Source organism: Nilaparvata lugens, chromosome 1 (assembly GCF_014356525.2).
Source record: "Nilaparvata lugens isolate BPH chromosome 1, ASM1435652v1, whole genome shotgun sequence".
Taxonomy (NCBI): Eukaryota; Metazoa; Arthropoda; class Insecta; order Hemiptera; family Delphacidae; genus Nilaparvata; species Nilaparvata lugens.
The window spans coordinates 77,593,077-77,609,095 of NC_052504.1; the positions used below are offsets into that span (position 1 = coordinate 77,593,077).

A 16,019-nucleotide genomic window follows, 5' to 3' on the forward strand; every position below is an offset into this window, starting at 1 on the left:
CATATGGCATTGAGATTTATGGTGGGACTAGTGCATTTAACTTGAATAGGATATTAAAACTCCAAAAAGAAGCAGTAAGAAAAATATTCAATTTAAATAGACAAGAGTCGTGCAGGACATTTTTTAAAAAGTTAGAATTAATGACGGTGTATGGACTTTATATTTATAAAACAATATTACACGTAAAAAATAATGAAGACAAATTCCCCAGGCAATCCAGTGTGCATGACTATAATACAAGAAATAGGAACAACTTTATTATCAAAGAACATAGTAAAGAGAAGTACAAACAAAGCCCGACCTATATGGGCATCAAATTCATCACTTACCTTCCTACTAAGATTAATCATGAAAAAGATATTACAAGGTTTAAAAACAAACTGAAAAAGTATATCGTGGAATTAGAATTATACAGTTATGAAGAATTTTATAGTGCCAACTCATTATGTATTTAGACTACCGATTGTTGATGTATTTTGTTTTTTACTTGTATTTATTTTATTATTTTGAAAATAATAAAGAAAGATGCATTCATGTACATTTTGATGTATGTTTTGAATAAAGAGATTGATTGATTGATTGATTGATTGAAAGCAAGCTGAGACACCAGGACTGGTGGCCGGGCTGGCGACCCGAATTAAACACCAGTCGGCCTCCAGAAACTGGTGTCCCGAATTAGTGTAATGAATACAATGAAAACTAATGCCCCGCGACTCCTCGTTAGCACACGTGGTCTCTCACTGATGGCCTAATGTAATACGACCTTATTAGTCTTGATTTATTCAGCCCTGAATAACACCTTCAGCGAACGTTTTTACTTGACATAACCTGGGTTTTAATGAACTTAAAAGGAACTCTCTATACACCAAAGATGAGGCCTAGAGCCTTAAAACGTGTCCAAATATATAACCTGAGAACGTACTTTTTTCAGTCATAACTGTTGATGATATTAAACACACAGTACACTACTCACTCAAGAGAATTCTCAACTTTGACCACAGCAAGGTCAACCCCGTATACATACCGTGTTGAAAAAATATAATGAAAAAATCCAATCGTGCCTTATTTATGACCATTTTGCAATCTCAATAGCCCAACCATCAATATTTTTATATTTTTACCCATATTTCGTAAATTTGACTGTGACTGAATTCAAGAGTAATCGGGACATTGCTTGTAAAGTTCCCCCTTTAAGCGATTGTGTTAAAAGCGATAGGTAATGATGTAGAATGGTGATGATTGAATAACCCATAAACAAATCATATTAATAGTAGAAAAACGCGTTTTTACGTGTTACAGTAAAATCATGTTTGAAATTGACAACTCGCAAACTAGTTACTTTTTATCTTATATTTAGAATAAATATAGTTTTGAATATGGAGATAAGAATTTCCCAGTTGAAAAAGTTGACTATTTAAATGTAAGTTACTTTACATATTATATTTAGAATACTGAATTAAGGACTTGAATGAAGATCAAAGTTCTCCAGTTGATAAAAGGAACTTGAACTCAAAGAAAGATCTCAAATCTTTAGCTATGAAAAGTAACAAGTTCTTGTTTACAGCAAGATTTTCTATCATTCTTGACATCTTGCAGATATTGTGATCTAAATTAGATCCTGTGAGTGGGAATGACAATGGAAATAATAATAACTAGAATACATTATTATTGTATCCATAAAGGTTTAAATGGAGGAATAGAATAAAAACGCGAGATTTGTGAACGAGTTGAACTTAAGTTTCATGAAATTGTATGATGAAAATGTATGCCAAGGATCCGAAGGTGAGAAGTGCTAATTGAAGATCAAAACGGGTTACATGTAATGCAATAATAGAACGCTGGAAGATTAATTTGTAGAAATCAACAATGAATATTATTCAATACTGATGAAAATGTGAACAATAGTACAAATTGTGAAAAAACAATAAAAACGAGCATGCTAGGACATTGACGTGATAAATTAGTACATGCAATTCATGAAATACAAAATTTGAAAATGACACTCATGAATTTCAAAATTGGCACACTGTGTGAAAGATTAAGTCAATCTATTGGAATTAACAAGTGGAGGGTTTTTGGTGTAGACTGCAATTTTATGTTAGTGCTGTACTAGGTGTAGTGGAAGTGATTGAGAACATGCTTTAAAATAGTGTAGCCTGAATTCAAAAAATGAATTATTTGAAAAATTCCAACAATGTAAATTCCAACACGATTATTATATTCCAAAGAAAATAAAATATATTGAAAGCAACAAGTGCAACGGCTAGCTTTGAGACAAAAAGCGATTACAATTTTTGCCGACATAGGCGCCCCCTCAACTCAAACATTTCATTACCGAATTCAATTGACGTGATCAAAGTACTACTCGAAAGTAAAGAGATTTTTCTGCAACAAATAATAAGAAACAACAAACAAATAGTCAGAATTATGATGGAGATGTGCAGAAAAATAAATTTGGTAACAAAAAATTGGAGCAATAGATGAAAAGCGCAAGTATAGGACTTGATGAAATTAAATTGAAAATGACAATAGAGAAATTCATAATTTTAGAAGAGGATAAAGATCCCATCATTTGTTTTGTGAGAAGAGGTGTTTGTTAAACATAAAATTACAATGAGATTTCTCATTCAATCTTTCCATTAATTTTCATTCACGCTTGCGGAAGTAGAACGTTTTTCTAAAAGTTTACTTTACAAGCAAAACCTCTGTAATCTATTTGACCATCGATCCACAAGATTAAAGTTCAGAAGTCGAATGCTCTTACTATTAGTTGATTTATTGAGCAAATTTTCTTGATAAACTTTACTTGGAAATATTCTGAGGAGAATTTGAATAAATTTTCTCTGAAACTAAAAATACCTAAATGTAATAACCTATTAAAGTAACCATCCAATTTCAACTCAATTACAATGAATCTTCATGATGATTTTACAACATACATATGAGTACTTTCAGAGTCTTGCTCACAATTCGTGAGGAGATTGAAATGATAAGGGTTACAATGGAGAGATAATGAATAATATATATTGTACAAAACTGGCAATCTACTGTAAAAAACTGCATAATCAACATAAAACAAATCTAAAAAATATCAAGTCATTACAGTTACTGCAAGTTGGAAAAGTAAACGATTCTTGAAACTATAAAAGCCCGAAATCGCGCAGAATCCGAAAAGAATAACGACAGAAAACTGAAGAGGAAAAAGAAGGTAAAATTTTATAAAAGTCAAAAAGTGTTTTAGATTTTGTAATATTGACATACCAGTTATCATTGAGGATATTAGCTCGGCATTTGCCGATGTAGTCTTTGGTGAACTTTTCACACAGCTGCCGGGTCTCCAGCGACAGGTCGTCCCAGAGTGCAGATGGCATTGGCTCAGGCCGTCGCAGCCATCGATATCCAACATCCATTCTACACAAAGAGTGTAATCGAGATTTTCTCAAATATAGATGATATAACAAATACACAAATAATATAAAAATATCAATGAGACTTAGATTAGAATCAACTTTTGAAAGGGAACCTTTAAAAGCATTACTTTTGAAGTCACAAGTATTAAGCATATTAAGTAAGCATATTTCTGCGACGTATAAGTTTAATTAAGGTAATATAATTTATTGTTTATTTATATTATATATTTTTCATTGATGGTTTACAAGTTATCGGCCAGAAACCAGGCGAACACACGAACTTTTGAGGAGTAAGCATCTAACCTTTTTAGTATCTCATAAATAGCACTTTATAAACAATATAGTCTTCAATACTTCAGACTCTAGAATATAACTATACGAAAATCTACACTATAATAAAGTAAAGAACTAGCTTATACACGTACGGGATAGGGAAATTATGTTTGACACATCATCACGTCTTAACTACTGGACTGATTAACTTGAAATTTTGCATATAGATTCTTAATTAACCAAGGATGGTTATAGGTCTATTTTCAATTCTTCAAGATTCCATTACGTCAAGTTTTAAAATACACCCTTGCGGAGCACGGGTTACCTGCTAGTTTAGAATAAAACACAGATAATAACTGGATAGAAAACATTTTTCCCAAAGTAGACTGGACTCTAGGACTTAGTATTTTCCTCATTATTTATTGAAATTCTTAGGAGGTATTTATAAATAATTTCTAAATACGTTCTTAGCAAGAGATCGATAAAAAATAAAGCTACTACAAGAACCTTGTAATGTCACCTTCAATTCACCTTCAGTTTGGGTAATTTATAAAGAATACTCACAGTCTAAAGAGCATGTCACAATAGTTACAGTATACATGTTACCAGAAGAATGTAACTTGAACCATGTAGACACTTATTTGAACCTGAAACTTGTTCTAGTACGTTTCCACACGAGTAACTAGAACGAATATTGGAGTCGTGGAACGCGTAAATGGAGAGTCCGGTCTCACAATGTGTCAAACTATTAAGCGATAACGAAAAAAACGTCAATAAAAAGGGTACAATTCTATCGACTGACCTGCTCATGAACTTCTCGAACACAATGGACGTGTCCATGCCAAAGAGCACGAATATGAGCAGCGACTGTCCCTTGGTGAAGGTGGACATGATGAAGAGCAGCTCGATGAAGACAGCGGTGGTCTCGTCGGCCATCACCACCTGCCACAGGCACACGGCCAGGCTGACGAACATCGAGCACAGTGTGACGAACAGCAGCGCCACGTACTTGGCCGGACTATCCAGCTCGCTGCGTCGCGCCTCGCCGCCGCTACTGTCCTCCACCAGGTACCGTGAGCTGCCTCCGTCCAATTCGTTGTCAACCGGCTTGCCCCAATTCCTGCAGCCACATTTCAAAAGTCCTGATTAATAATGAACAGATTTTTAAAAGGTAAAGATATTATTATATTTATACAATTCTACGATTGTCACTGAGTTTGATGAGACCCATATACTAAAGTCCGGTTTCACCAAGCTCGCTTAAGGCTGTGCAAAGGCTAAAAATAAACTTTCTACTGGTGATATCTTTCAAAGTTTTCCGATTTGTATATCATCAAGCTATCAAAATGATCATTTGAGATATGAGATATGAGACTTTTTGAGATAAGAGCGCCTTAATTTTAAATTTTTGGGACAGAACATTTCAAATAAGGTAAGAGATTAAGCAATGAGATTTAGAGGGTAAATACTCCATGGTATTTTTCATTGAATAAAACAATTTTTTTTCGAAAATATCAATTTTTGAAAAAGTTATTCAATTTACCAAAAATAACAACTAAAAGTTATTTTTGGACATTTTAGAGTAAATTGAATAACTTTCTCAAAAATTGATATTTTCGAAATTTTTTGTTTTATTCAATCAACAATACCATGGAGATTATCCTCTAAATCTCAATGATTAATCTCCTACCGAATTTGAAATGTTCTGTCATAAAAATTTAAACTTTAGGCGCTCATATCTCAAAAAGTAATGATGGGGAAAAAATTATTTCAGCGAAAACTTTTTCATTCTGATAGCTTGATGATAGTCAAATCAAAAAACGTTGAAAAATATCACCAGTAGAAAGTTTATTTTCAGCCTTTGCACAGCCTTAAGACATTTGAGCATGGTCAAATCAATTACGGCGGTTTACAACGAGTGCACTGGGACATATGGTTTCCATAGCGATAGTTACTACCGTTAATTCCAGTGCACACTTGTAAATCTTACCCTTCTTGTACATGTATGTTCATATGTATTGACCGAGCTTGGTGAAACCAGACATCATAGTGATACAAAAACAAAACAGCACTATAAGTAAATAAAACATAATGACCTCATGTAACAAGTTCTCACTCCACGTAAGAATACTGGTGAGTATAACCATAGAGAAGAAATAGCATATTAAGTAGATATACCATGGTATAGGGCGTTTATGTCGCAACTTTTACAAGCTGATAGTCCACGTAGTTCTTTCCTGTGAAGCTGTGTGACGCTGGTAGTCTCTCATATTGTGCCGTTCATGCACTCTCACTCGGCCAAAACATAAAAAATCAACAATAATCGGCTCGAGTTAACAGTAAAAGTTGCGACATAAACGCCCTATACCATGAGATATCTACTTACGCGATTGTTTCTCTATTCTATGGTATAACGTATACTGTGTGTGAATATAATAGATAATTTGATAGTTGAAACTCTAATAGGCAGTTGAATAGACAATTTACATTGTATTGAGAAATGATTTTTTTTGGAATTGTCTTATTTTGAAGTAGTTATCCGTGGAAAAAATAAAAACATTCTTATTCAGTTCCCTTATCGTAACGCAAATTATTGGACAAAACCTTTATTAACATTTAGATAGCGAACTGTTCCTTCGTGAGTACTCACTGTATAGAGTTGTTGGAGTTTTCCCTGCGCAAACTAGCTGTCGATGACTGAGACATACGACGTCGTTGCCTTCTGAATCTTTGGTGGAGAATCAAGCAACCCATCGTAACTGCAAACCAAATACCAAAAAAATACATTAATACAATAAAGCAAATTAAGCAACGAAGTCACATTAGAACAGTTTCAAGAAATAAACTTCATTCTGGATCTTCCTTCACCTTTTAACTTCTTTCTCCATCTTCCTCTTCTACTTATTCAACAAATTAATTGTCAGTTCTGTTTTTTTTGAATTGATTACTCACCTATGAACGACAGCAGCAATAGGAAAATTTCCAGAGTGGCTTCAGCACTACCATACTCCAGTTCATACACAGTTGGTTTAGCAGTTGGTGTAGTGAAGAACATAAGAACTGCCACTGACAATGCAGGGATTCTGAAAGGGAAAAATATTTTTTAATGAGCAACAATATATTATCAAAGATGATAATAGGCTCTTCAGACCAAAGTGAGCGTTGAAAATATCCAATATGAGTGATGAAGAACAATGTTAATGATCATGAAATTCGTTATTTATCATATTTCTATAGAAAGCATTGAAGCAACTTGACAAGTTCAGAAGTAGCCTATTTATGAAAATGTAATTCACAAGTTTGGATCATAAACTGGATAATACCAATGCTGCTCTCAATATCATATGTTCAACATGCACTGAAAAAGAATGGTTATTCATTGATTTGATGTAATATCTCCCATTCCTTTCATTAAACTGAAAATGTATGCACGACTTAAGATCGATTCCATCACTTCTGATACAATCTCTTTGAAATTGATATTTTCATTTTCATTTCCTATTGTATACATAGACATAAATTCGATCATAACAGCAGGGTGGCCACCTATTTTAAAATAAAAAATTCATGCGTAATTCCCGGTTTTCCAGAGTAAAATTTCAAAATTTACAGTTTTCATGTTTATTTTGGACTAAATCTTATAAAAATTATACACGTGAAATTCTAATCTTATCTTGGACTTTGTCAGCTATAAATTTGGAAGAAAAATAGCACACAAGGACTACCTTATTATTTCATCTACCAATGTTATTAAATTAGTGTCATTTGCATTGTAAATAAACAAATAAATAAAACATAATTAGGAGCTCCAAAACAACGTGATAGCCCTCTTCAACTCATTTGACGGCAACATTTTTAAACCTTGTTTTGATTGGCTAGTCTACTGGTACCAAAAATGTATCAATATTCACTGCAATTATTATGTTTGAGAATAATCATAAGTGTTACTTGAACTGATAAAATTATAGTTCAAGTTTGGATGACAATCTTGGAAGAAAATAAATAATACTTTTATATATATTCGTCTTTTGTGTTTGGCTATTGGAGATTGAGAAAAAGTGACCCTCGTACTATATAATATCAGATGCTTAAAAAATCTCAACATTTCAAGATATCCTGTGTTGACATAATGATTTAAGAAAAAGTTATAAAATAGAAGACATTTTGAGCAATAGCCTGCTTCTTTTCTTTTCCGACTATTGTATTGTTTGTTCAATCCAATAAATAAATCAAAATAGCTAGCTAGCTAAGATAGATAAGTGGTTGGTACTTGAGTGGATTGTTTGGTATAATATCTCACCTAATTTAGTGTATATAAAAAGTGAAATTGGGTGATACGGCGAGGCAAAACATCCTAAAGGATCTCTCTGCCAAAAAACCATATGAATATCGTACCTGGGAGAAGAGCATGTAGAGAACAATCTTCTGAGGCATTTTCTTGTAAGTCTTGTTCACTATAAAGATGACCAGCACCCAAATCTGGAAAAAGACGTTCATCACATTAGACCCAAGTCATCACTAACGCATTTTTATACCTTACTATTGAAAATTGAAATTTGAATCCCCTTTGATCCTCTTAAAGTTCGAAACTGCAAGGGTTTCGTAAAACAAGTATATCTTCTTCTTAATGGTGATGGATTCATATAATGGTGATAGAGTTTATTGGAGTTTGAAGAGGATAAATTTCTCTAGAGATTGACTATTATGTTTCATCGTGGATGTTTTCAAAATTACATCCATTACAGTAAAGCTGTGCATTAACGGATACATCTGCAATTCTCCAATACTACTTGATTTTTTAAATAAATAATATTTAGAATGAAGATAACCAAAATGATTAATATGTCAATTAATAGAACTTTAATTTAGATGAATTTAATTTATTAGAGATGATTAAGAATTGTTAATACCTTTTTTACTTTTCAAGAAAAATGTCCAGGAGAACTGCAAGCAAGTACCCTTCGATTATAATATTGAAAACCATTTTTAGATTATGCTTAGAATAAAAACTCTCAACAATTTATAATCAGAATACAGGTTTTATTAAAAAAATATGAGTTTGAATGAAAAATATTCAAATTTAATTACGTGAAACGAGAATTTCGCGGTTGGTCACACATTGATCTTCCATTATAAATTCATGTACAGCATCAAATATTTCGTGGAACCGAGACTGACTTTGGACGACTTCCACAAGACCCATTCTTGAGTGAACTTTGACCAAAATCGAATCCATTAAACCAACAATTGAAAGTTATGTTGTGTCAGTGTTGAAAGTGGAAGAGAGTTGATCGATGCATCCTTGACTCGATAATCCACGTCAAATCAGAAAAACAAGCGTTCTTGTGTTAATTCCATTTCTTGGTAGACAAGTCACTGTAAACAATAAAAGTAGCCTCCTTATGAAAAAAAAAACGTTCCAAGTAACTTCAACTTTCTAGAGGTTGAGTGTATTTGAATCAAAGTGTCAGCTGATCAGCTTTGATCAGTTGCTCAAACTGTATCATTGAATTATTAGTTTGATAAGAATGAGTTACAAATCGACATTGAGTAGTGCCAGTATTGGGAAATAATTTTTACATTATAGCAGGATCCTTCTATACACTACAAATACTAAAAACACTTCATTGACATGGGCTACTTTTTAAATTAATAAAACAATATAAAATTTCATAGTACCCAAGATTTTTCATTGTTTTATTAATTTTACTACATATACTCTACATACTACAGGTTAGGAAGTCCTGATTATAGTCAGTCTGTAGAGAAATTTCTCCTCTTCAAACTCCAATGAATTGCATCGCAATTATGTGATCTTATCACCATTATTTAAGAAGTTACATGTAGGCTAATTAGAAAATTTAGTTTCATATTTCTTCGTGATGTACTGTACCAGAGATTAATGCAAGAAAAAATAGGACAAGAACTGTTCGAAATTTCATTTTCTACAAGCCCTGCTGTCTCAAATTTGTCCTGAACCATTCCATTTGATCGAAAAATGGCTTTAACTTTTAAAAAAAGTTCCCCCTGAAATCACCTGTTGGTGGTACTATTACTTGCATGGGCAAGCGGTGGACGATGTGGGCTTTGTCGTTCCAGGCTATGCACTAAGTATACTAATAGCCTGCAAAACTTCAGCTTTCCCCTAATCTGTTGATCAAATTTTAGTCTTTATTGACTGGTATATAGGGGCATAAGGCGCCCCCTATAATATGCTACCGCTGCCTGGTTGTGGGTTTGAATCCCGCCGCTAGGCATAAACTTTCATCATCTTATAACATTATCCACGTACAAGAAAAAAGCTTATGTAGGCATCAGTCGTAATAAAAACAAAATGTAAAAAGTAATATTACATATAAGATTCATAATACTTACACATAATAGCATTCCAATAATGCTGATGTGCAATTGATAGGATTTCCATACGAGGATGAGCTTGTCAGGATCCATATTTGAAGACAGCACCATTCTGGCCGAAGTGAAGAGGAGAGGTACTGCTAAAAATGTGCACGCTACCATTGCACTAGCCACCTGCAATTCAACACAATTAAAAACCAAAATTATGGATTCTCTCATATCAATTAATTCATTTATTGACAATAATTAATTACAAAATTAATAATTTAGTACCATTTTCCATTCTATGAAAGATTCATACTATTTTGGAATAAATTACTGTATGATGAACAGAGTCATTATTTTTCCGCATACGGTACTATGTAAATAGCTTTATTAAGAAGTTCTTTCAACTTCCTGAGCCACAACATTTATATCTATAATAGAATAGAATGACTCTTTAATTTGATAACGTGGAAAAGAAGTATTTATATATTACAAGCAGGTGCTGCCCGTGCTCCGCATGGGTCTGCTAAGAGCACAAATAAAATGAATTGAGTTTTTATAGTTTTATGCTGATTGAATAAATTTGTTTCAATTATTCAAGTTATAATTAATTGATTAATGAAAATAGGCCTATAACCATCCTCGGTAAATTAAAAATCTTTATGCAAAATTTCAAGTAAATCAGTTCAGTAACTCAGACATGTATTTTGTATCCGGTTCATATATTATATAAGCCAATATAATGTTTTATATTATATGCCATGTCTTTATATTTAGTATAGATATACATTACTTGAATCTTGACAGAAAACCTGAACCAATGAGATTTGCTTACCAAATCGGCGTTGAGCGAATACATGAGTGCATAGACGAAGGTGGCTGGAGCAGCTGGTATGGTGCCATACAGGAAGCCATAAGTGCTGAAGTCAGCTATTTCCGTCTTATTCATGCCGGCCAAGTGCATCACTGTACTCACTACTTCACGGGTCACAAGAGGCATTGCCAATCTGAAAATTAACAGACAATTCAGCCATTCAGTCACTTCTCGACTCTTGTAAAATTGAATGATGGAAAGCACCATCTTTACGATCCGAAATGTACAACACTGCAATGAAGTCTTTCCACATAGATATAGAGACTACCGTTTAAAAACGGGGAGTCTGGTCCCATAAGATGTCAAATTATCAATTGATAGCTCAATACTGTTACAAGAGGACATCAATAGTATCAAGTAATACAAAAAATAACTTTACTTACGGTACTCATGTATCGATTACTTTCAAAAGCTTTGTTTACATTAGCGGTAGACGAAATGCTATAAAATAGCAGACAATATTACTGAATTAGTATTGACTGGAATGTGAAACTTTAATCTCATCATGAAATACAATATTTATTCCTAATCATCAACGCAACGATTCAATGCAACGATACAACGTATCTGTCTTTGGTTACAAGATAAAATAACATTTATCAAATCATAAAATCTCCAAAATTATTTGTTCGGAAGTACAACGCACACATGCTCTAAGTAGACTATTCAATTTGTGTGAGAATGGAATTGATATTGTAAAAAATCGAAAATTTTTCATAATTATATAAGCTACTCACAACTTGGCTGAGACAAGCATGATGACAACAAGCAGGGACGTTCCGTACAGATCTTGAACTTTGCCGACCATTCTGAGGCCGAGTAAGAACAGAGCAGCTGCTGGGAATGCCTTTGCGAAAACCTGAAATTCAAATATGCAATCAGAAATTAATTCAATAATTTTAATACTGTACTTATTTATATTTTTATACTAAAAAATCTTGATTGTTCAAAGTCTATAGAATTTCACGGAAAAACGATCGCTATTTTACAGATGATATTTTTGTACGTAAGTATCTACGTTTTGACAGAGACAAATAGATATAGGTATCTTGAACAGTATCTTTACTCGATGGTTTTGATCATTGCAACTTATAGAATATAATATTTTCAGTGTGTACCTTAGATGTTGCCATTTACATTGTTTTTTTTTCTTTTTAATAAGCGCGTAACTGCCATTTCAAATAATCCATACCTCTCTGACCACGAGAGGCTACAAATACAAATGGGGATAGCCTTCAGCGCTCCAGTGGGTGTTTTATCAACAACAATGACAAAATTCCTATTTCGAAATTTCAAAATGATCAAATAATTCTGAATAATAATGCCATTTAAAAGCAAAAACCTAACCACTAATCTCTCCCTAACCTATCCATCAACCTTAAACTAACGTCTCCCGGACCCTAACTATAATTCCAACATAGCCTTTTTTCAATATGAAATCCTAACCTCTAATCTTTCCCTAACCTATCTTTCAACCTTAAACTAACTTCTCCCGGAACCTTACTATAACTCCAACATAGCCTTTTTTAATATGAAATCCTAACCCCTAATCTTTCCCTAACCTATCTTTCAACCTTAAACTAACTTCTCCCGAATCCTAACTATAATTCCAACCTAACCTTTTTCTTTTTTTAATATGATTGCCGTTCGTCTCCGACCAACCCGGTATAAATAAAAACAAATATTTAGAAGTGAACTGACATTGAGGACACAGCTGATGAGTGGCGGAACATTCCCGCCGAAGACGAAGTTGCCGGCGATGCCGAGCGCCGTCATGAAGACGATGGGGTTGGCGACGATGTTCCAGAGGATGACGCCGGTCACGTGCCAACAGGAGGCGGGGCGCTGGCGGCTGTCGGGGGGGAGGGAGCGCCGCTTGCCGATCTCCATCAGCACGAAGCCGAATGGGTTGAGGATGACCAGGTTGACGGGCGCCACCAGGTAAAGGTAGCTCACAAAGTCCGGGTGGATCTTCTGGTATAGCGCTGAAACTGATCAACGCAATAATCGATTATTAGTAGCTTCCATCAAAGAGATCGCAAACCCAAATTCTATTATTTTTTACGGTCAACGGATTTTTTAATAGGATGCGTAATAGGTAGCAGTTTTGCCATAGCCACCTGTAATACAAGGCCCCGGCCTACGATATTACAACATCGCAGTGTAGGCCTAGAATCTAATACATTATTGGTAAAAAGATCAGCTGGTATTTTTTAAAATCTTTTTCACGTTGCAATATCGTAGGCCGGGGCCTTGTATTAGAGGTGGCTGTGGTTTTGCCCAATTAGAGCATTCCCATGTTATTATCATGTGTTATTTTATCAAGTGAAGTCATGTTTTACAAATAATGCTCCTGCTCGACTGCAAGGAAATACTATTGGTTCTCATGGGAGTATTCAGTGTTTGTCAATTAATTTGCAGCCTTCTTACCGATTGTAAAAACTATCATTAGAGCCTATGAAACCCACCTCTGATGGGCAGACTTCTAATAACATTGGTTATGGTAGTGATTACACATCACCACACTAAAAGTTATGTGTGAACCCACCGATAATAATCAATGGTATTCTTTGTCTGCCTATCAGAGTTTTACACTCATTAAAATTTGAAAAATTACTTAATTAACAACAGTAGAACTCCAATTAACCGAATCACTTTTAGAAAAAAGTATGCGACATTTCCGCTACGTCACGCAGTCGCCCGTGACAATACAAGACAATAACTACTATACTCTGTCCAAACAGGCATGAGCTCTGAAGGATTAGGCCGACCCTCCTACTATTCAACATACAAGCGCAGTCTCCTTTTGTGTGTGTGAGTAAAGGGACGGTCTGCCTACCTGTATACTACATAGTATACATTGTATATCAGTGGAACAGGTGGGCCGGGCGTGTGTGCCTGCGCGTGGGGGAGCGAGGGTCGGCTTAATTTTTCAGGGCTCATGGCAGTTTGGACAGTGTATAGTGATTTTTACTAGGGTTAACTCAATCTTGAAAGCAAAGTTCAATATTTATAAAGAAAGTATTTAACCAGTTATGATTAAAGTATGTTATATTTCATGTAGTTTACATCTAACCTTCCTTATTTCTTGTGAAAACTACAATTATACAAAAATTTGGTTAACCTAATGGGGTACGGTTCCAATAATTTCAAATTGGAGTTCCACTATAATCATTTTTCAAGTAACAATGGAGTAGAAGTTAATTATTAAGGTGGAATAAAAACGATATTGACAATGTGGAACTGACAGAAATTGTCAATGTGACTGGCCTAGTATGGTGATGCCTAGTACACATCTTGGCCAGCCCTGGCAAACTAGCCATATCCACACATTGGCACTGGTCAACATTGGCCTCCATTGAGCCAGCATTTAGATGCGGCATAATAAATTAATTATTACAGATTGAAATTATTGAGAAATTGCATTTGTTTACAACGTAATTTAACTTTGGGGTTTCGTTTAGTAATGATTGGTTGTAATGTGGTTAGACTTACTGATGGGATATCCGATGGCGAAGTCATTAGACTGCGTGCAGAAGATGGCGTAGAGGCCGGCGCGCGCCGGGTCGACAGGGCGGGTGACGAGCAGCGTGAGGACGGCGACGCTGACGAAGATGATGGCCTTGGACACGAGGAGGCTGAGCAGGAACAGCCAGGAGACCTGCGACAGCTTCAGCTCGGCCAGCGACAGGAACAGCAGCGACGGCAGGCTGAAAGTGCCCACTAGCGTGTTCAGGGCGCCATGCTGCTGCTGTGACACCAGCCCCAGGCGGCCGGCTAGGTACCTAGACATTATTTATTCATTTATTCATCACGAAAACAAGGATGACTACAGGCATAAAACTCAAAACAGCCTTCACTACTATCATAGCCACCTCTAATATAAGGCCCCGGCCTGCGATATTGCAACGTCGCAGTGTAGGCCTAGAATCTAATACATGATTGGTAAAAAAGATTTAGAAAAATACCAGCTGATCTTTTTCACCAATCATGTATTACATTCTAGGCCTACACTGCGACTTTGCAATATCGTAGGCCGGGGCCTTGTATTAGAGGTGGCTATGCTACTATTCAAAATAATATTAAGAAAGTTACTAAAAAATAAGAAATACAGTACATGCAACTCACAAAATGTATAAGAAAATTTATAAAAAAGCAGAAGTAGGTAGTTAAAAGTAGAATTTCAGGAAATAGAGCATAACACAGCAACATGAAGCTTCTAAAAAACAAGCTCATCAGTAGAATTACTAAACTCTAAATTTATTAATCCCTTATAAGACCTGTAATTATCACATATGACTCTGAATCGTGGACTTTGACTAAGGAAGACAATCACAACTTAAGTGTATTTGAACGGAAAGTGCTCAGAAAAATGTATGGTCCCGTAAAATAAGGAGAAACAATTCTGAACTTGATACATTAATAAGAGACCACAGTATTATACGCCTTATAAAGGCACAGAGGCTGAGATGGTTTGGGAATGTTCTCAGGATGAATGAGACCAGAATGCCAAAAATAGTGCTTAAAGAGAAGCTTTACGCAAGAAGAAAAAGGGGCAGACCAAGAATACGATGGGAGGATGAGATTAGAGATGATTTAGTAAAGATGGGTTATGGAGGATGGAGAAGGTTGATTGATGATGACAGAGAGGTTTGGAGGAATGTTGTGGATGAAGCCAAAGTCCACCCTAGCCTATAGCCTGTAAAGCTAAGGGGGAAAATTGAAATACGTATAAAAATAAATAAAATATGATGATAAGAAGTTAGAATAAGAATATAATTGGGGAAAGCAGAGAATGTTCAAACGTTAAGGTGAACTTAATACAATCCAAGCATTACGGAATCAAATTATGCATATTACTTGACAAATCAATACATTATTTCTTAGAAAAGGATTATTTCAAATTAAAAAATTATTATGAATCTCAAAAATTGTACAATAACAGAAAAATCAATGGGAATCTACGAACTGCGCCCCGCGGTCGGAATGCTTATGTATAAAGTGAACGTTATTGATGACATCACTCGCTTGTTTCGCTCCCCTATTTTTCAATAACTTGAAACCTTCAAACACCAATAACTAGGAACCTCTTTCACTCAGCATAGAAAACATATTGGCAC

General features: G+C 34.9%; 1 protein-coding gene across 1 annotated transcript in view; it reads right to left on the reverse strand.

The window, feature by feature from the left end:
• LOC111049273 (integral membrane protein GPR155-like) overlaps positions 1 to 16,019 on the reverse strand; it is a 36,328-nt gene that overhangs the window by 9,646 nt on the left and 10,663 nt on the right. Inside the window, exons 3-12 of the mRNA XM_039440982.1 lie at positions 14,395 to 14,684; positions 12,601 to 12,890; positions 11,637 to 11,758; positions 10,861 to 11,032; positions 10,059 to 10,214; positions 8,002 to 8,162; positions 6,636 to 6,766; positions 6,334 to 6,442; positions 4,486 to 4,803; positions 3,262 to 3,411 (exon numbers count right to left, since the gene is read on the reverse strand). Coding sequence (XP_039296916.1) covers positions 3,262 to 3,411; positions 4,486 to 4,803; positions 6,334 to 6,442; positions 6,636 to 6,766; positions 8,002 to 8,162; positions 10,059 to 10,214; positions 10,861 to 11,032; positions 11,637 to 11,758; positions 12,601 to 12,890; positions 14,395 to 14,684 — 1,899 coding nt within the window. The remainder of the gene's footprint in view (positions 1 to 3,261; positions 3,412 to 4,485; positions 4,804 to 6,333; positions 6,443 to 6,635; positions 6,767 to 8,001; positions 8,163 to 10,058; positions 10,215 to 10,860; positions 11,033 to 11,636; positions 11,759 to 12,600; positions 12,891 to 14,394; positions 14,685 to 16,019) is intronic.